The 20,979-nt window shown below is 42.7% G+C and overlaps 1 protein-coding gene across 1 annotated transcript in view; it reads left to right on the top strand.

Moving 5' to 3' along the window:
* Positions 1 to 20,979, top strand: part of LOC129831626 (SR-related and CTD-associated factor 4-like) — a 57,479-nt gene that overhangs the window by 25,585 nt on the left and 10,915 nt on the right. The window contains exons 11-12 of the mRNA XM_055894966.1: positions 7,395 to 7,551; positions 7,980 to 8,083. Of these exons, the coding sequence (XP_055750941.1) occupies positions 7,395 to 7,551; positions 7,980 to 8,083 (261 nt within the window). The remainder of the gene's footprint in view (positions 1 to 7,394; positions 7,552 to 7,979; positions 8,084 to 20,979) is intronic.

The raw sequence follows: 20,979 nt of genomic DNA, 5'->3' as shown, positions 1-20,979 counted from the left end.
AACCATTGTATATCTGTCAAATGTTGTATCAAGACTGCCCAAATGTGCCTAATTGGTTTATTAATACATTTACGAAGTTCTAGCATTGTATTCTTTCACTGTAAAAGCTACTGTAAATTGGACAGTGCAGTTAGATTCACAAGAATGTAAGCTTTCTGCCCATATCAGATATGTCTATGTCCTGGGATTTATTTTTTGTTACTTACAACCTCATGCTAATCAAATTAGCCTACATTCGCTCAACCGTCCCGCGGGGGGACGACACATCGATCCCTTAGAGGTTTAAACCAAAATATCACAGATGAGGCGTGTTCATTCTTCAAGTGTGCCCATGAGAATCTCATGAGTAGACGGTGAGGACATCTCTTCTCTTAGCTCGTAGTGGAAGCAAACTCAAACATTTGTAAAAAAAGAGACTTACCTTGTGAACATAACAATGTATATATCCAAGAAACACAAGGATAAAGTCTCACTTTTAGTAGTTACACCAACGTTTATGCCTGTGCGCATTGCTTCTAAAAACACATCTCTCAGCACCTCACTCACAGGAAGTGTTGCTGTGAGAGGTGGGTTAGCTATAACGTTAGGATTCATATTTCTTTGTGCATTACCAGATACAGTGGGGCAAAAAAGTATTTAGTCAGTCACCAATTGTGCATGTTCTCCCACTTAAAAAGATGAGAGGCCTGTAATTTTCGTCATAGGTACACTTCAACTATGACAGACAAAATGAGGGAAAAGAAATCCAGAAAATCAAATTGTAGGATTTTTAATGAATTTATTTGGAAATTATGGTGGAAAATAAGTATTTGGTCAATAACAAAAGTTTATCTCAATACTTTATTTTATACCCTTTGTTGGCAATGACAGAGGTCAAACGTTTTCTGTAAGTCTTCACAAGGTTTTCACACACTGTTGCTGGTATTTTGGTCCATTCCTCCATGCAGATCTCCTCTAGGGCAGTGATGTTTTGGGGCTGTTGCTGGGCATCACGGACTTTCAACTCCCTCCAAAGATTTTCTATGGGTTTGAGATCTGGAGACTGGCCAGGCCACTCCAGGACCTTGAAATGCTTCTTACGAAGCCACTCCTTCGTTGCCCGGGCGGTGTGTTTGGGATCATTGTCATGCTGAAAGACCCAGCCACGTTTCATCTTCAATGCCCTTGCTGATGGAAGGAGGTTTTCACTCAAAATCTCACGATACATGGCCCCATTCATTCTTTCCTTTACACGGATCAGTCGTCCTTGTCCCTTTGCAGAAAAACAGCCCCAAAGCATGATGTTTCCACCCCCATGCTTCACAGTAGGTATGGTGATCTTTGGATGCAACTCAGCATTCTTTGTCCTCCAAACACGACGAGTTGAGTTTTTACCAAAAAGTTATATTTTGGTTTCATCTGTCCATATTACATTCTCCCAATCTTCTTCTGGATCATCCAAATGCTCTCTAGCAAAGTTCAGACGGGCCTGGATATGTACTGGCTTAAGCAGGTTAAGCAGGGGGACACGTCTGGCACTGCAGGATTTGAGTCCCTGGCGGCGTAGTGTGTTACTGATGGTAGGCTTTGTTACTTTGGTCCCAGCTCTCTGCAGGTCATTCACTAGGTCCCCCCGTGTGGTTCTGGGATTTTTGCTCACCGTTCTTGTGATCATTTTGACCCCACAGGGTGAGATCTTGCGTGGAGCCCCAGATCGAGGGAGATTATCAGTGGTCTTGTATGTCTTCCATTTCCTAATAATTGCTCCCACAGTTGATTTCTTCAAACCAAGCTGCTTACCTATTGCAGATTCAGTCTTCCCAGCCTGGTGCAGGTCTACAATTTTGTTTCTGGTGTCCTTTGACAGCTCTTTGGTCTTGGCCATAGTGGAGTTTGGAGTGTGACTGTTTGAGGTTGTGGACAGGTGTCTTTTATACTGATAACAAGTTCAAACAGGTGCCATTAATACAGGTAACGATTGGAGGACAGAGGAGCCTCTTAAAGAAGAAGTTACAGGTCTGTGAGAGCCAGAAATCTTGCTTGTTTGTAGGTGACCAAATACTTATTTTCCACCATTTGCAAATAAATTCATAAAAAATCCTACAATGTGATTTTCTGGATTTTTTTTCTTCTCATTTTGTCTGTCATAGTTGAAGTGTACCTATGATGAAAATTACAGGCCTCATCTTTTTAAGTGGGAGAACTTGCACAATTGGTGGCTGACTAAATATTTTTTTGCCCCACTGTATGAAACAAAATGACAGAAATACTTTGAAAACAGCTACTGCAGAATTGATTTAGCTTTAAATCACAGCCAAGACATTGCATTAGTGGCTTTGGGACAAGTCTCTGAATGTCCTTCAGTGGCCCAGTCAGAGCTATGGACTTGAACGATCGAACATCTCTGGAGAGACCTGAAAATATCTGTGCAGCGACGCTCCCCATCCAACCTGACAGAGCTTGAGAGGATCTGCAGAGAAGAATGGGAGAAACTTCCCAAATACAAGTGTGCCAAGCTTATAGCGTCATACCCAAGAAGACTCCAGGCTGTAATCGCTGCCAAAGGTGCTTCAACAAAGTACTGAGTAAAGGTTCTGAATACTTATGTAAATGTCATTTTTTAAAATTTGTAATAATGTAGCAAAGAATAAGTAAACCTGTTTTTGCTTTGTGATTATGGGGTGTTGTGTGTATATTAAGGGAGGGGGGGGCAATTTAATTCATTTTAGAATAAGGCTGCAACGTAACTGTGGGAAAAGAATACTTTCCGAATGCACTGTAAAGGGTAATGGCAGAGCAATTCTTTTGTGAATGTGTGGCCATTTTCGTAATATTTCAGACTTGTTTTATTGAGGTTTTTACCTGAAATTGCACTACCAGCCTGTTTATATTCTGAATTGTTGCAGTAACTTCTGGCTGCACTGAGCCACGTAAAACTACACTAGCCCATCCCCACCACCTAAAACACGTCAAATGTAGATAATACGAACAGGAGATGTTTTTCCATTTGTAACATTGTGTGGTCATCTCAGAAGTGGCACCATAGGTCCCAGAGTGTTGGGGGGGAATGGTTTTCCTTGGGGTTTTCCTGATCTGGTAGTAGGCCAACCACCTCCCGGACCAGAGTTATTAATAGCGTATGACCGTAATGAATCGGGTTAAAAAGAAACTGTCGGGCCCGTGCTATGATGTGACTAGATATTTTCTTCTTCTTTGGGTCATATGATTTGGGGTGGCAGGGTAGCCTAGTGGTTAGAGCATTTGGACTAGTAACCGAAAGGTTGCAAGTTCAAATCCCCGAGCTGACATGGTAAAAATCTGTTGTTCTGCCCCCTGAACAAGGCAGTTAACCCACTGTTCCTAGGCCGTCATTGTAAATGAGAATTTGTTCTTAACTGACTTGCCTAGTTTAATAAAGGTAAAATAAAACTCCTTTTCCCATGAAAACATTCAAACCTTTTTACCCAGAGACAACTGCATGAGCTGGCTCGATGCGGAGTTCCATGGTGTGGGCCTTTACATCTGTAATGGAAAAAATACTCATGCAGTAGGTCATCACTGTTATTTTTGATTAATTTCAGTCAATCATTTTGGATTTAAAAGGCCTAGATAGCTTAGCCACCCGACGTGTGACTATAAACCAAATTTGATCACGGTCACATTTTCTCAGAAGACAAAATCTGCCTTTTTTTTAGGTAGGGTGTAACGCTTAAACTAAATTGGGGATTGTCAACATTTTAGGAGAAAAGAATCCCGTACGACTGCGTGGCCACAGGTGCGTGTTCATTAATTGTTTATGGTTCATTGAACAAGCATGGGAAACGGTGTTTAAACCCTTTACAATGAAGATCTGTGAAGTTTATTCGTAAAAACCCAAGTATCTGTGAAAGACGGGGTCCTGATAAAGGGTTGTTTCTTTTTCTTTGCTGAATTTATTATTATTTATTTAACCAGGTAGACCAGTTGAGAACAAGTTCTCATTTACAACTGCGACCTGGCCAAGATAAAGCAAAGCAGTTCGACACATACAACAACACAGAGTTACACATGGAGTAAAACAAACATACAGTCAATAATACAATAGAGAAGGTCTATATACAGTGTGTGCAAATGAAGTAAGGAGGTAAGGCAATAAATAAACCATAGTGGCGAAGTAATTACAATTTAGCAAATTAACACTGGAGTGATAGATGAGGATGTGCAAGTAGAAATACTGGTGTGCAAAAGAGCAGAAAAACAATTATGGGGATGAGGTACGTAGTTGGATGGGATGTGTACAGCTGCAGCTGCTCAGATAGCTGATGCTTAAAGTTAGTGGGGGAGATGTATGTCTCCAACTTGTGGTTTTTGCAGTTTGTTCCAGTCATTGGCAGCAGAGAACTGGAAGGATAGGCGGCCAAATTAGGTTTGGGCTTTGGGGATGACCAGTGAAATATATCTGCTGGAGCGCGTGCTAAGGGTGGGTGTTGCTATGGAGACCAGTGAGCTGAGATAAGGCAGAGCTTTATCTAGCAAAGACAAATGACCTGGAGCCAGTGGGTTTGGTGACGAATATGTAGCGAGGGCCAGCCAACGAGAGCATACAGGTCGCAGTGGTGGGTGGTATATGGTGCTTTGGTGATAAAACAAATGGCACTGTGATAAACTGCATCCAGTTTGCTGAGTAGAGTGTTGGGGGCTATTTTGTAAATGACATCGCCGAAGTCTAAGGATCGGTAGGATAGTCAGTTTTACGAGGGTATGTTTGGCAGCATGAGTGAAGGATGCTTTGTTGTGAAATAGGAAGCCGATTCTACATTTAACTTTGGATTGGAGATGTTTAATAGGAGTCTGGAAGGAGAGTTTACAGTCTAACCAGACACCTAGGTATTTGTAGTTGTCCACATATTCAATGTCAGAACCGTCCAGAGTAGTGATGCTAGGTCGGGCAGGTGCGGGCAGCGATCGGTTGAAGAGCATACAGTTAGTTTTACTTGTATTTAAGAGCAGTTGGAGGCCATGGAAGGAGTGTTGTATGGTGTTGAAGCTCGTCTGGAGGTTTGTTAACACAGTGTCCAAAGAAGGGCCAGAATGGTGTCGTCTGCGTAGAGGTGGATCAGAGAATCACCTGCAGCAAGAGAGACATCATTGATGTATACAGAGAAAAGAGTCGGCCTGAGAATTGAACCCTGTAGCACCCATATAGAGATTGCCAGAGGTCCGGACAACAGACCCTCCGATTTAACACACTGAACTCTGTCTGAGAAGGAGTTGGTGAACCAGGCGAGGCAGTCATTAGAGAAACCAAGGCTGTTGAGTCTGCCGATGAGGATGTGGTGATTGATAGAGTCGAAAGCCTTGGCCAGGTTGATGAAGACGGCTGCACAGTACTGTCTTTTATCGATGGCGGTTATGATATCATTTAGGAACTTGAGCATTTAGGACCTAAGTGGCTGAGGTACACCCATGACCAGCTCGGAAACCGATTGCATAGCGGAGAAGGTACGGTGGGATTCGAAATGGTCGGGGATCTTTTTATTAACTTGGCTTTCGAAGACCTTAGAAAGGCAGGGTAAGATGGATATAGGTCTGTAACAGTTTGTGGTTAGAGTGTCTCCCATTGAAGAGGGGAATGACCGCGGCCGCTTTCCAATCTTTTGGAATCTCAGACGATACGAGAGGTTGAACAGACTCGTAATAGGGGTTGCAACAAAGGCGGTGGATAATTTTAGGATGAGAGGGTCCAGATTGTCTAGCCTAGCTGATTTTTGTAGGGATCCAGATTTTGCAGCTCTTTCAGAACATCAGCTGTCTGGATTTGGGTGAAGGAGAAGTGGGGGGGGGGGGTGCAGGGCTGTTGGCCGGGGTTGGGGTAGCCAGGTGGAAAGCATGGCCAGCCGTAGAGAAATGGTTATTGAAATTCTCGATTATCGTGAATTTGTCATTTTGGAACTAAACCTCCCTTGCAATGCTTTGTAACAATATATTTTGCTTAGTTGTTTCGGTGGGCTAGCCCCTGCTGTCAGCAAAGTATTCCCATAGGTCGCTTCTGGAGCCAGTTTTGTCAACAAGCTGCAGGTGTGGACGCATTATGTTTTCGTTAGAAGCCATGTTGTCTGCATTGTTCTCTCCCATGTGTGCTTCTCAAAAGTGGCTCTTGCTTTGTCAGCTGCATTCACAAGCATAGGTAGCCTGGCTAGCTTACTGCTGCTCCCTTGAGGACAAGTAGCCTGGCTAGCTTACTGCTGCTCCCTTGAGGACAAGTAGCCTGGCTAGCTTACTACTGCCCCCTTGAGGACAAGTAGCCTGGCTAGCTTACTACTGCTCCCTTGAGAAGACAAGTAGCCTGGCTAGCTTACTGCTGCTCCCTTGAGAAGACAAGTAGCCTGGCTAGCTTACTACTGCCCCCTTGAGAAGACAAGTAGCCTGGCTAGCTTACTGCTGCTCCCTTGAGAAGACAAGTAGCCTGGCTAGCTTACTGCTGCTCCCTTGAGAAGACAAGTAGCCTGGCTAGCTTACTGCTGCTCCCTTGAGAAGACAAGTAGCCTGGCTAGCTTACTGCTGCTCCCTTGAGAAGACAAGTAGCCTGGCTAGCTTACTGCTGCTCCCTTGAGAAGACAAGTAGCCTGGCTAGCTTACTGCTGCTCCCTTGAGAAGACAAGTAGCCTGGCTAGCTTACTGCTGCTCCCTTGAGAAGACAAGTAGCCTGGCTAGCTTACTGCTGCTCCCTTGAAGACAAGTAGCCTGGCTAGCTTACTGCTGCCCCCTTGAGAAGACAAGTAGCCTGGCTAGCTTACTGCTGCCCCCTTGAGAAGACAAGTAGCCTGGCTAGCTTACTGCTGCCCCCTTGAGAAGACAAGTAGCCTGGCTAGCTTACTGCTGCCCCCTTGAGAAGACAAGTAGCCTGGCTAGCTTACTGCTGCCCCCTTGAGAAGACAAGTAGCCTGGCTAGCTTACTGCTGCCCCCTTGAAGATTCAGACAAATTAGTAGACAGACTCAACCCTCTCAATCCGTATATGACGTGAGACACATTTGACCGAAGTACCGAAAGTAAAAACTTCTAGTACCGAACAGTTTTTCATATTCTCGTATCACGAAAAAGTACCAAAGTTTCGGTATAACCATGCAACACTAAAGGCAGCACATACAGTTATTTAAAACACTTTATGCTTAGTGTAACGGATGTGAAATGGCTAGCTAGTTAGCAGTGGTGCGCGCTAATAGCATTTCAATCGGTTACGTCACTCCCTTTGAGACCTTGGAGTAGTGGTTCCCTTTGCTCTGCAAGGGCCGCGGCTTTTGGGGAGCGATGGGTAACGATGCTTTGTGGGTGACCGTTGTTGTGTGCAGAGGGTCCCTGGACACGGGCGCGAGGGGACGGACTAAAGTTATACTGTTTACATTGGGTTAAGTAAAATATTGTATTTGTATGTAGATTGCGTGGGCCTTGAACAAGGGTATAAAGTCGACCCATAAGAAGTTCTGGGACGTGGAGCGAGGCGTCACCTACATCCCCTGGAGCAAAGTGAAGATGGAGGAGCTGGAGGGGTATAGGGAGGGAGGCATGCTGGACGCAGACACACTCTGTCCAGGTAAACATCTGACTGCCATCTTCTGTCTTCTCCAACTGTCCCGCTTTGGGCTGAATCTCAATTGTCTTCTTTGATTCCTCATATCCGCTTTCCTCGAACCTCCTCAAAATGCATTGGAGAAGATCATTTTTTGGGGGGGGTTCCTCCCCTCAAACCTTCTCCTCCCAATGCACTTTGAGAAAGTGGGGAAAGCAGATGCGAGGAATCAAGGAATACAATTGAGATTCACCTTTTGTCTAGATGTGGAATGACTAGGGTAATAACCTGTCCTTTAACAAGGGATAGTCCTACAGTTTTTCCTATTTAGGTCAAGTGATCTAGGTATAAGTATTTGGCACAGAGCTAGGTTATATCTATCTGTACATTGCTGGTGTAGCCTAAGTGTGTATTGTCCCTGATTTTTTTTTGTTGATTGGTCTGTTCTTCAGAATGGGGAGATAAAGTGAAGGAGCTGACTAAACCAGGAGGACTGAACAATGGAGGAGGAGTGGACGCCAGGGAGACCGAGGGAGCTGCCACCGCCCACGTACAGGTAACACCCACTACAGGGGACCCAATGAAACACACCGCAGACAACAGGGTCCCAATTAAACACACCAGTCTGGGTGTTCTGTCTCACCGTAGTACCTCACCATCTCTTAGGAAGCAGACTTTTATCCAGAGGTTTTGTGCCTTGGTTGTCTGTTTTATTGTTTTGTTTTTTTAGCTGTTATTAAAATTGCAGGTTTTATAAGTATTCGTATACATATGCATACACTTTTCCTCAACACAAATGCAACAAAGTATCTTTGAATAGGTGGACCAATAAAAATAAAGGATTTAGTTGTATCATGGCATGGGTGATTAGTATTTCAAAGGTATTCACTCACCTCAGTACATCACCTATATACACTGCTCAAAAAAATAAAGGGAACACTTAAACAACACAATGTAACTCCAAGTCAATCACACTTCTGTGAAATCAAACTGTCCACTTAGGAAGCTACACTGATTGACAATAAATTTCACATGCTGTTGTGCAAATGGAATAGACAACAGGTGGAAACTATAGGCAATTAGCAAGACACCCCCCAATAAAGGTGTGGTTCTGCAGGTGGTGACCACAGACCACTTCTCAGTTCCTATGCTTTCCTGGCTGATGTTTTGGTCACTTTTGAATGCTGGCGGTGCTCTCACTCTAGTGGTAGCATGAGACGGAGTCTACAACCCACACAAGTGGCTCAGGTAGTGCAGTTCATCCAGGATGGCACATCAATGCGAGTTGTGGCAAGAAGGTTTGCTGTGTCTGTCAGCGTAGTGTCCAGAGCATGGAGGCGCTACCAGGAGACAGGCCAGTACATCTGGAGACGTGGAGGAGGCCGTAAGAGGGCAACAACCCAGCAGCAGGACCGCTACCTCCGCCTTTGTGCAAGGAGATGCACTGCCAGAGCCCTGCAAAATGACCTCCAGCAGGCCACAAATGTGCAGGTGTCTGCTCAAACGGTCAGAAACAGACTCCATGAGGGTGGTATGAGGGCCCGACGTCCACAGGTGGGGTTGTGCTTACAGCCCAACACCGTGCAGGACGTTTGGCATTTGCCAGAGAACACCAAGATTGGCAAATTCGCCACTGGCGCCCTGTGCTCTTCACAGATGAAAACAGGTTCACACTGAGCACATGTGACAGATGTGACAAATCAAATCAAATTTTATTTGTCACATACACATGGTTAGCAGATGTTAATGCGAGTGTAGCGAAATGCTTGTGCTTCTAGTTCCGACAATGAAGTAATAACCAACAAGTAATCTAACCTAACAATTCCACAACTACTACCTTATACACACAAGTGTAAAGGGATAAATATGTACATAAAGATATATGAACGAGTGGTGGTACAGAACGGCATAGGCAAGATACAGTAGATGGTATAGAGTACGGTATATACATATGAGATGAGTACTGTAGGGTATGTTAACATGAAGTGGCATAGTTTAAAGTGGCTAGTGGTACATGTATTACATAAAGATGGCAAGATGCAGTAGAGGATATAGAGTACAGTATATACATACGAGATGAGTAATGTAGGGTATGTAAACATTATATTAAGTGGCATTGTTTAAAGTGGCTAGTGGTACATTTTTACATAATTTCCATCAATTCCCATTATTAAAGTGGCTGGAGTTGAGTCAGTATGTTGGCAGCGGCCACTAAATGTTAGTGGTGGCTGTTTAACAGTCTGATGGCCTTGAGATAGAAGCTGTTTTTCAGTCTCTCGGTCCCTGCTTTGATGCACCTGTACTGACCTCGCCTTCTGGATGATAGTGGGGTGAACAGGCAGTGGCTTGGGTGGTTGTTGTCCTTGATGATCTTTATGGCCTTCCTGTGACATCGGGTGGTGTAGGTGTCCTGGAGGGCAGGTAGTTTGCCCCCGGTGATGCGTTCTGCAGACCTCACTACCCTCTGGAGAACCTTACGGTTGTGGGCGGAGCAGTTGCCGTACCAGGCGGTGATACAGCCCGACAGGATGCTCTCGATTGTGCATCTGTAAAAGTTTGTGAGGATTTTAGGTGACAAGCCAAATTTCTTCAGCCTCCTGATGTTGAAGAGGCGCTGCTGCGCCTTCTTCACAACGCTGTCTGTGTGGGTGGACCAATTCAGTTTGTCCGTGATGTGTACACCGAGGAACTTCAAACTTTCCACCTCCAGAGTCTGGAGACGCCGTGGAGAACGTTCTGCTGCCTGCAACATCCTCCAGCATGACCGGTTTGGCGGTGGGTCAGTCATGGTGTGGGGTGGAATTTCTTTGGGGGGCCGCACAGCCCTCCATGTGCTCGCCAGAGATAGCCTGACTGCCATTAGGTACCGAGATGAGATCCTCAGACCCCTTGTGAGACCATATGCTGGTGCGGTTGGCCCTGGGTTCCTCCTAATGCAAGACAATGCTAGACCTCATGTGGCTGGAGTGTGTCAGCAGTTCCTGCAAGAGGAAGGCATTGATGCTATGGACTGGCCCGCCCGTTCCCCAGACATGAATCCAATTGAGCACATCTGGGACATGTCTCGCTCCATCCACCAACGCCACGTTGCACCACAGACTGTCCAGTAGTTGGAGGATGCTTTAGTCCAGGTCTGGGAGGAGATCCCTCAGGAGACCATCCGCCACCTCATCAGGAGCATGCCCAGGCGTTGTAGGGAGGTCATACAGGCACGTGGAGGCCACACACACTACTGAGCCTCATTTTGACTTGTTTTAAGGACATTACATCAAAGTTGGATCAGCCTGTAGTGTGGTTTTCCACTTTAATTTTGAGTGTGACTCCAAATCCAGACCTCCATGGGTTGATAAATTTGATTTCCATTGATCATTTTTGTGTGATTTTTGTTGTCAGTACATTCAACTATGTAAAGAAAAAAAGTATTTAAGAATATTTAATTCATTCAGATCTAGGATGTGTTATTTTAGTGTTCCCTTTATTTTTTTGAGCAGTGTATCTTTGTATAAGTGGATGAATAAAAAATAAAATGATTTAGTAGTATCATGGCATGGGTGATTAGTATTTCAAAGGTATTCACTCACCTCAGTACATCACCTATATTACATTTACATTTACATTTAAGTCATTTAGCAGACGCTCTTATCCAGAGCGACTTACAAATTGGAAAGTTCATACATATTCATCCTGGTCCCCCCGTGGGAATTGAACCCACAACCCTGGCGTTGCAAGCGCCATGCTCTACCAACTGAGCCACACGGGACCACATATATATATATATATATATATATATATATATATATATATATATATATATATATATATATATATATATATATATATATATATATATATATATATATATATATATATATATATATATATATATAAAAACACAAAGGTCCACAGGTCCATATTGAAAGGCTGTTGTATAGCTTTCCTCCTGTAGTAGGAAGTTAACCAGTCTGAATGCAAGGATACAGTTTCTGCCGACATGATTGATGCCTTTACTGGGTTTCACAATACTCACCAATAAATGGAAGGCAACTTCGTTCTTCAGTTACTTGTCTTTTTCCACTTTGTCTCATCAGAAAGGTGCCTTCCCTTGATAGTAAGATAGAGACGGTCACATTGGTCATTGATGCAGATGAAAACAGTTTATTTATTTTTTTTGCATTAAAATAAAAAAAAAAAATTTTTTTTTGTTTAAAGCTGATATGAGTTTTTGAATATGGAGTTTCCTACTTGTACCACCTGGTGGGTTTCTATCTCTGTTTAGATGTTTCACCGTCTTCCTGCATTTGCTTCAATATCAAGCATTTTTTTTAAATGTATGCCTGTTCAAAGTCCCTATGCCTTACATTGGGGGGGAACCCCTTGACTGACATTAGTTTGAATAGAATGTCATTCTGAAACGGAGGACTGACCTCATGTCTGAATGCACCATGCTCTGGAATGTGTAGGCTGAGAAGTCCACGTGTCGCTGTGCACTAAGTCCACAAAGTTTGAATATTCTTACTATCAGGACCGATGATCTACACAATCATGAAAATAATTTTAAATAACTGAACATTTGACTCAACGCAGAACTTAACAGATGTCCGAGTAGATCCAGCAGTTACACATTTTCTTAAATATGACTTTCATTTTATTTAGTCAAAATAACGTTAGAAAACAGACTGCTGCCGTTTGTTAGTGCATCGTAGATATACATTTTATTTAACCCTTATTTTATCAGGTAAATAGGTTGTACCAGAGACTTAGGCTTCTCAAGGCAGATCCGGGTTGTACTGGTACGGACAATTGTGCTTGAAACTGTGTTCCTAGTACATACACATTAATCCTGAAAATTGTGGAGCAACAGAGGCTTATGAATGTCTTCAGGCCAAAAACAAACTTTTTGTCTACCAGCCACTCAGGTTTTTTTAACTGACAAAATATATTTCCTGCATTAATTACACTAAACAATATGGGTGAGCTTTTTTAGTTTCTCTAAAATAAGTAATGTATTACTATTAAGAAGTAATGTGAGCGATTGCTCAATTTAATATTTTGTGGACTCGGTCTTTCAAAACCAAAATGTCACAGGTGGGAGATGTTCAGCTGCCCCTTTAAGGTTACCTTGGTAACGGGGTCGCTCAAGTAATCACGTGTGCCTTAGTGGTGCACGACTCCAGGATTTTTGGAATCGACTCCCAACACCTGTGGTTGGAGTCCAAGGAGTTGACTCTTGCTGGACACGCTGAAACGGATACGTACACACCACGTTATTATGGCAGTCTTACTAGGAAGACTACATCTGCATTCTAGAGGACTGGCATGAACATAATGCTGTCCATTTGCTCATCAATTTAGCCTATAAAATGCCTATTTTGTTTAAAGGTGATCTGTAGGAAGTAGAATATTTGAGTGATTCTGCTGTGTGCAGCCTTGACAGATCCCATGGGATGATGCGGAGCACTCTAAACTGATTTGCCATGTTATATGGCCCTATTGGACGGGTATTACTAGAGACGTTGGTTATGTAATTATTATCCAATCGAGCGTTATTCCAGAGGACCATTCACACAGGATTCGTTTTTCCAAACTGTCCCCTGTAATTATTTTTTATTTAATTGACTCGTGACGGAAGCCTGTAGGTTTTTATTGTATGCGTGAAGCAATTTCCACGTCATGTCTAGACGAAAACAGGCTACACTGAACACTCGTGCTTGGCTGCCAAATGTATAGATATCCCCATAATATTTCAATTTACGAAGTGTGATCATAATCATTATTTTAGCAATCCATGGTAGGCGTCATTCTTAATAACAATGCCCCCCCCGCGCTGATTTGAACTGCTGAACCGTATTTGCACTTGAGATATTGAAAAAGTTTCGCGTGGATGCCTAGCTTTGCGATCTATTGCCTAGGACAGGGCTCTGCAACCCTGTTCGTGGATAACTACCATCCCTATAGGTTTTCACTCCAACCCTAATCTAGTGCATCTGATTATACTAATTAGCTGGTTGATAAACTCAATTAGGTTAGTTACAACTGTGGTTGGAGCGAAAACCTACACGAGTGTAGCTCTCCCGGAACAGGGTTGGAAAGCCTTGACCTTGGACATCAACAGCCAGCCAGGGTTTCATTAAATAAATTATAGACAATACTTTTTATTGCACATTTAGGCCTAATTTTAAACTGGTGTATTTGGTGATGTTCGACATCAATTCACTAGCACTATGAAACATAGCTTAGCCACATAATCATTGATAGCCTAATATATACTTTTGGTGTATTTACGAGGCATTGCTAGACCAGACTTTGCGAGATATACAGATTACCAAGATATAGCCTATGAGCACGTTTCCGACTGTCTGCCCCGATCCCCTCTCTCCCTCGCTGGCTCTCATCCTCTTAGCTATGAAAAACGCTCGTGTGTGTGTGTTCAGTTTTCGGTCTGTTGCTTGTAGACCAGCTCTGTTTACTCATTGATAGACTAATTTAGTTAACTTTTCGCAAGAAATGACTAAATACAGAATTGCATTTAGCCTATTTAATAACACACCTACATTTTTTGATTACCGATACACGGTTCGACGCTTGACACAGAAATGTGAGTCGACACTGGCAGTCGACGGGCGCAAGGAGTCGGAATCTAATCTTTTGGGAGTCGACTCCTCCACTTGTGAGAATCTCACTAGGAGAGGGCGACGACTTCGCTAGCGGTGGAAGCAAACTCAAACATTGAAACAGTGGTGAACAAAACAATGTAAATATCCAAGAAACACGGCCAGTCTCTCACTTTCAGTAGTTAGACCAATTTTTGTATTTGTATTATGCGCATTACTTCTAAAAACAAATATCTCAGCACTTCACTCACGGTGCACACAGATCTCCAACAGGAAGTGTTGCTGTGAGAGGTGGGTTAGCTATGACGTTAGGATTCATATTGCTTTGTGCATTACCAGATATGAAACTAAATTGCAGAAATACTTTAAAAACAGCTACTGCACCATTTATTCTGCTATAAATCACTACTTGCACGTGCCCATATTTGACTTTTGACTATTTGTATGAAATGCTTGCACCGTAGAGCCCCCCTGTACGTGACCACCCGCCAACATGGCTGGTGAATTAGACATTCATACGGCGTCCGCATTCTTCCCAGACGAAACAGTTTGGAAGAATTTGTGCATATATTATGAAGTTTTGGACTTCGGTAAGTTTTTTTTCTTCCGGCTGTTCGGGCACATTTTTCTTGAGGCAAGCCAAATGCGGAAGCCGAAGACTACACCACTACGTCGGTGATTGGTCAACAGTAGGGAGTGAAAACTATTTTGTCATGCAGTGAGAGACTAGTTTTCATGAATCCTGCAACAAACATCTTAGATGTAAAATTACGCACTTAAATCTCCTCGGCAAAAACCGTCAATGTAATGACCGATTTCTTAAATTATCTTCGATTAATGCTGACTACATGTATTCTAGGCACCAGCCGAACTGAAGCATGCTGACGCCTTTACCCGCCAATGGCAAATTCTACCCGTTCTACCTGTTTTATATTTTAGGCCCTGCTTCAGAACCAGGGTTGGGACTTTTAGAAGGGATGAATGAATACACGTTCATTAGAATGAAGAGAAGATTATCAAATCCTCTAAATGTCCTCTGCGGTATGAACATTTTTCAGGAAAAGGTAGGAATTTACTGCAATATTTTATCAACACTATAGGTGTCAAAAATAAGTTGTCAAACCTGCCTAAAACATCATTTTTATTAAAATCTATAACAAGAAACAGAATAGTTGCAAGATGTGTATTCTTCATAATGTTGCTTAACAAAGGTTTGCTGCTCATTACCTTATACATGTTCAGTATCATGACCCCATACAGTCTAACTGAAACTCACTCCACCCTGAAACTGATTCTCACGCTCATCAACTAGTCTTAACTGGCAGCTGGTTTAAGCCGAACAACTTGAGGTTATCACCCAGGTAGGTGAATGAGGTGAACCCTGAAGATAAGCTTCACAAAGCTTTCACAAAGACACCTGCACTGGTATTCCCTTTTTTTTTTTGTAGTCCCAATCTGTGGCACCAACTGACACCATTGTCAGTCGTCGTCAGTCTCACGAGGCCTCACTAAGGTGAGTGTTTCTGGACGTGGACATCGGAGGTCCCTCCCTCGCTGGGACTGTACTGAGGAACCGCCAATGGTTGACAGGTAAAGGTGACACTCCCCTTGGAAATTTACCGGATTGCTGTCATGATAATTTGGGGGGGGGGGTCAAGTCCCAGGAACAACTGAACGAGCCACAGTTGCTCTAATTAATCTTCATCACAATTCAAGTTTGCAACAAAGGAACTGAAATTGGCGTCGGAGCAGAACAGTTAGTGCATTATGTTGTTCCTGCGATATCAGATAATATCTTTACTGGTTTACACTATTCCAGTGGTAATCCGTGTAGGGCTCTCATGAGGTGGGCCAAAGACATGATGCGGTGAACTGAAACAATGTTTCGCCAATGTCCAGAACTCCCAGCTGATCACAATGTATGAAATTACCATTGATCACTGTCTGACACTAGCTCTTACGTTTTTTCAGGCCATATCAAACTATTTTGATTAGGTTACGTACTTTCCATAGTTGCAGTGAAACATTTCTAAATATATTTATTCATTTAAAACATTCAACAGTAAGGAAACGGACAATAATGTTCTCATGTCATGTTGTAGCTTCAGGTATGTTTAGTGGGCAGAAAAACAAAACATAAAAAGACTGTTAGTTACTGTGGGGGGGGGTAAGCGATGACACTGGCGTTAGTGCTGTGGGTTTAGCAGGAACGAAGGAGTGAAACCGCCTGAGGGCCCCACGGTGGAGCTCCACCACAGGATCTTCTGCCGGGGGAGTCTGAGACCTGGGTAAGGATAGACCCCCTCCCTCTTCTACCCAATGCCTAACCTGCAGTGTCTGGATGGCTGTGTGGTTATGTAGGAATTACTTTGTTCAGTTTCATCTGATCACAAGTGTACGTTATGCAAATACATATAAATACTATATTGAGCACCTAAACATTACTGCTTGTACATCTTTCACTGACGAGGTGACATCCTATTGGTTTTCTATACAGAATCTTACTAGATTTTTTGGGGGTGGGGGGGGGGGGGGTCTATTTCCACTCATAAGAAAGCAGCAGGGAGAATGTGATTTTGTTCTAGTCTGAGCCTGTTTTTACACTATGGTGAACTATTCGTGGTTATATTCTTGTATTAGTTGCATTGCACTCTTGGATCATAATCCTCAACTTGTATGGTGTAGCTATAGGAAAACGTGTCTACTGAAATACAGGGGGGGGGGGGGGGGGGGCTGTGCGGATGTTCATTAGTGTCACAGATCTTCTCCAACCTCTACAATTGGGGGACAAAAAAAAAAGTGAAACTGATCTTGGATCAGAGTTCAGGTACAACTTTTTCCTACTTCTTTGGTAGCAACCAATGATGTGTATAAACCCTAGGTGACTGACAGGGAGCCCTGTATTGAAGCCACTGTGCAGCCATCTTGGTATTCCAATGTGAAGAAAAAAGATTTAACTGTAGAAATGCGTGTATTAATGTCTACATTTTTATTTATTTTTTGGTCACGTTTATTATATTAGACATCTTAATGCGTACTTTGTGTAATTCACATACAATTATAAAAAAATATAGTATTTATTATAGAGAGTACTAATGTTACTTTCCCCACTGAAACAACAAAAATCCTTAAATGGATGTAATGTTGTCCTTTTTCTAATTTCATTGAAATACTGTAGAATGCCATTCATTACTATGGAGGACTGGTCCTACTGGGGAGTACCAAAATGGCCGACCGGTGGCTTTAAAACTTCTCAATGGCCAATACACAGCATTAGCAATCCTGGCTTTTCTTATACACCATTAGTTGTTACACTGGATGACTGATAGGGGGTGCTGTTTTGAAGCCACAGTGCCTCGAGGGTATCCCCCCCCCCCCACCACCATTGTAAAATGATTTACAGAAATGCATTTATTTAATGTCTACCTGTGTTTTTGCCACGTTTTATTATATTAGACACCTTAATGCATACTTTTTACATTGTGAGCTAAACAAAAATGAAAATTTCTAAACAATTTCTTTTAAAGTATAATTTTTTAAATAAAGATTTAATTTGACTTTTGTTACTATATACTTCTGTCCTTAACATTTTAATTTTAACACTAGAATTCCATTCATTCCTATGGAGGACTGCTTCTACTAGGGAATGCCAAAATGGCCGACTGGAGGCTTCAAATCCTGCCATTGGCCAATACATAGGGTGAATTTAGAATAAGTGGAACGCTTTTTGCGTTTCTGTCTTCTGCAACCTCTTTCGACATCTATCCAGCATATTAGCTCAACGCATGATACATTTCTAAAATCCTCAAGACGTTCCCTAATCACCCCAAAAAATATATTATTCATTTTCACAGATGGCATGACACACCCATTTGCCTACACCATGGGTCAAAACCATATTTAGTAGACTGGGACAGCAGGTTTGATCAAATGGGACACCATTATTACAGTCCTAATTGTACCCAAATGACAATTCAATTTTGTGTGATTAGGAAACATCTGAGGATAATATGTGACGGATGTCTGAAGAGGTCACAGGAGACGGAAATGCGAAGTGTCACACTTTTTCTGAATTCACTCAAATAACAGTGTTACAATAAAAAAATTGTCAGAACAAGAAACCACAGCCCTGCCTAAGCGCCGTACATTAGTCCCTAATGTACACTGCTTCTCTTTCCTCCTCTAGCTACTCCACGCTGTCCCACTTTAGCCACCTCCACGCTGTCCCGCTTTAGCCACCTCCACGCTGTCCCGCTTTAGCCACCTCCCCGCTGTCCCGCTTTAGCCACCTCCCCGCTGTCCCGCTTTAGCCACCTCCACGCTGTCCCGCTTTAGCCACCTCCACGCTGTCCCGCTTTAGCCACCTCCACGCTGTCCCGCTTTAGCCACCTCCACGCTGTCCCGCTTTAGCCACCTCCACGCTGTCCCGCTTTATCCACCTCCACGCTGTCCCGCTTTAGCCACCTCCACGCTGTCCCGCTTTAGCCACCTCCACGCTGTCCCGCTTTAGCCACCTCCACGCTGTCCCGCTTTAGCCACCTCCACGCTGTCCCGCTTTAGCCACCTCCACGCTGTCCCGCTTTAGCCACCTCCACGCTGTCCCGCTTTTGCCACCTCCACGCTGTCCCGCTTTAGCCACCTCCACGCTGTCCCGCTTTAGCTAGCTATTGATAAAGGTAAAAAAAAATGTCAATACACATCATATTGCCGCCTTTTTAAAATGTATTTTCATGCACCAGTACATATTATGCACATTTACATCACAATTTGGCACGGTGCATTATTTTACAGTTTTATAAACAGCTTTTTTTTCTGTTTTTGATTTTATGTCACTGATCATAGTGTGCTTCGCGGGGGGGGGGGTTCATGTTTTGAAGTTTGCTCTGCCTCCCTCTATGATGTCACAGCAATGACGTGAGTTAGTTTTGATCATGCGGTTTCTCTTAGCCGAAATCAAAACTATTGTTACTATTTTCAGACCACGAAGTAAACGCGTCAGGATTAAGCTGTCCCCAGTTTATTTGATGTCCCACTCTTTCTGAATTCATCCGAGCATCAGCAATCCAGGATGTGTATATACATCATAGGTAGCAAAGGGGATGTAAATTACACATGCGATGTGACCATGTCAGAGAAAATTAAGCATTTTTAGTCTATCCAATGTTTTCTGTGAATACTTTTATTTACTCATGTTTCTATGTCTACTTCTATTCCCACTGGAGTAAAGTGAAATGATTTTACAAGCGGTACATTCACTAGAGTACAGAGTTGGAGGACTTTACCCAGCCCTTGTTAATCAGCTGTCTTTATTAATGAAGAGAGGAAATTTAAAGTGGAAATCTTTGAAACCCATTGTTTTTTGAGAAATATAACTTATAAATATGCCTCATGAGTTTAGTTCAACTGTCTACCCATCAGAACCCCAAAATATACAGTAAGCTTGTTTGTAAACAATAATTGTAAAGCAACACTATTCCTTCAAAACATGACTAAAACCACCATTTTGATCTCGTGGATGATCAGTTCTTTCGTCCATAGTCCCTTCTATGAATTGAGTGGTTGCATTTCTCCAGACCCATCCCTAAGCCGTTTACCCCAAAAAAGGTGGTGCGGTGAGGGCTTTGTTACTGTTTTTTAATCACATATTTCCCCTATTTTTTTTTAAGCTGTATTTGTTAGGCTTTGAACTGCTGAAATATTGTCAATGAACTGACTATTGTCAATGAACTGACTGCTCGTGTGCAGTCCTGATTTTTTAAAGCTTTTGTATCTGACATCCCCGGTTGTTTTTATTAAATTAATTGCCACAATTTAAATGATAGGAAATAAGTTGTGCATGCAATGAAACGAAAGGTAGTGTAATACAATCCACTAATATTTAAACTACAATTTCCCTTCAACTATATGGTCAATAGATGTTAATGGTTACATTAGATGTGTAGACAATTTATAGAAAACTGAAGAGAACTCGGAACAAGTACCGTGAGTAATGTATATTTTATGAATCGTTTGTTTATGAATAATTCTTTATTGATACAAAAAATGTACACATTTTGTGTGAATTTATGATCAAACAGGGTATCCTTTTCTCCAAGAGGAGTTGATTTGAGGGATGTTACCTTCAGATATTGTTTGTATAGAATTTTTTTTTTAACACAACTTCTGAGTATGACCCCTGTACAATAGTGTTTCTCAACCTGGTCCAATGGAACCCACAGGACTGCGTCTGTTCCAGTTCAGCATGATTAACCCACTTGATTCAAATAAACCCCAGCACTAACGCAGCTGAATTCAATTTAAGCCCTTGATTAGTTGATTCGGGTGTGTTTAGTGCTGGTCTGCGACAAACATGTCCACACCTGAACGTTCCCCCACCCAGGATTGTAAGACTGGTTATACTGCCTTACCAAGCAAACAGCTCAGAGTGAAACTGAGAGAAATGAATTGTCGACAGATCATTGGAGATGTGGTAATCTGTTGTCTTACTATGACGTTGTTTTTTAAATTCATATTGTCCCTGACCTCTGACATATAACCTCTGACACTAGACGGCAGTTACTGCCTTCTTGCTTGGTACACCCACTGGAATACATTTCCAAACTTGTGTTTTTAATATATTTAATTGTATGTGGCTGTTAGTGTCATAGTTTGATACTTGTATCAGCGAAGAACAATAAATAATACCGAGGTAAACCATAGACACTGCAGCCCCGAGCTCAGTGACACCGAGGGTAAACCGTAGACCCTGCAGGCCCGAGCTCAGTGACACCAAGGTAAACCGTAGACCCTGCAGCCCCATGCTCAGTGACACCGAGGTAAACCGTAGACACTGCAGGCCCGA

This window comes from Salvelinus fontinalis, chromosome 33 (genome assembly GCF_029448725.1).
Source record: "Salvelinus fontinalis isolate EN_2023a chromosome 33, ASM2944872v1, whole genome shotgun sequence".
In the NCBI taxonomy this organism is placed as follows: Eukaryota; Metazoa; Chordata; class Actinopteri; order Salmoniformes; family Salmonidae; genus Salvelinus; species Salvelinus fontinalis.
The sequence above is the reverse complement of the archived record's forward strand: the minus strand, read 5'-3'. Positions and strand labels throughout refer to the sequence as shown.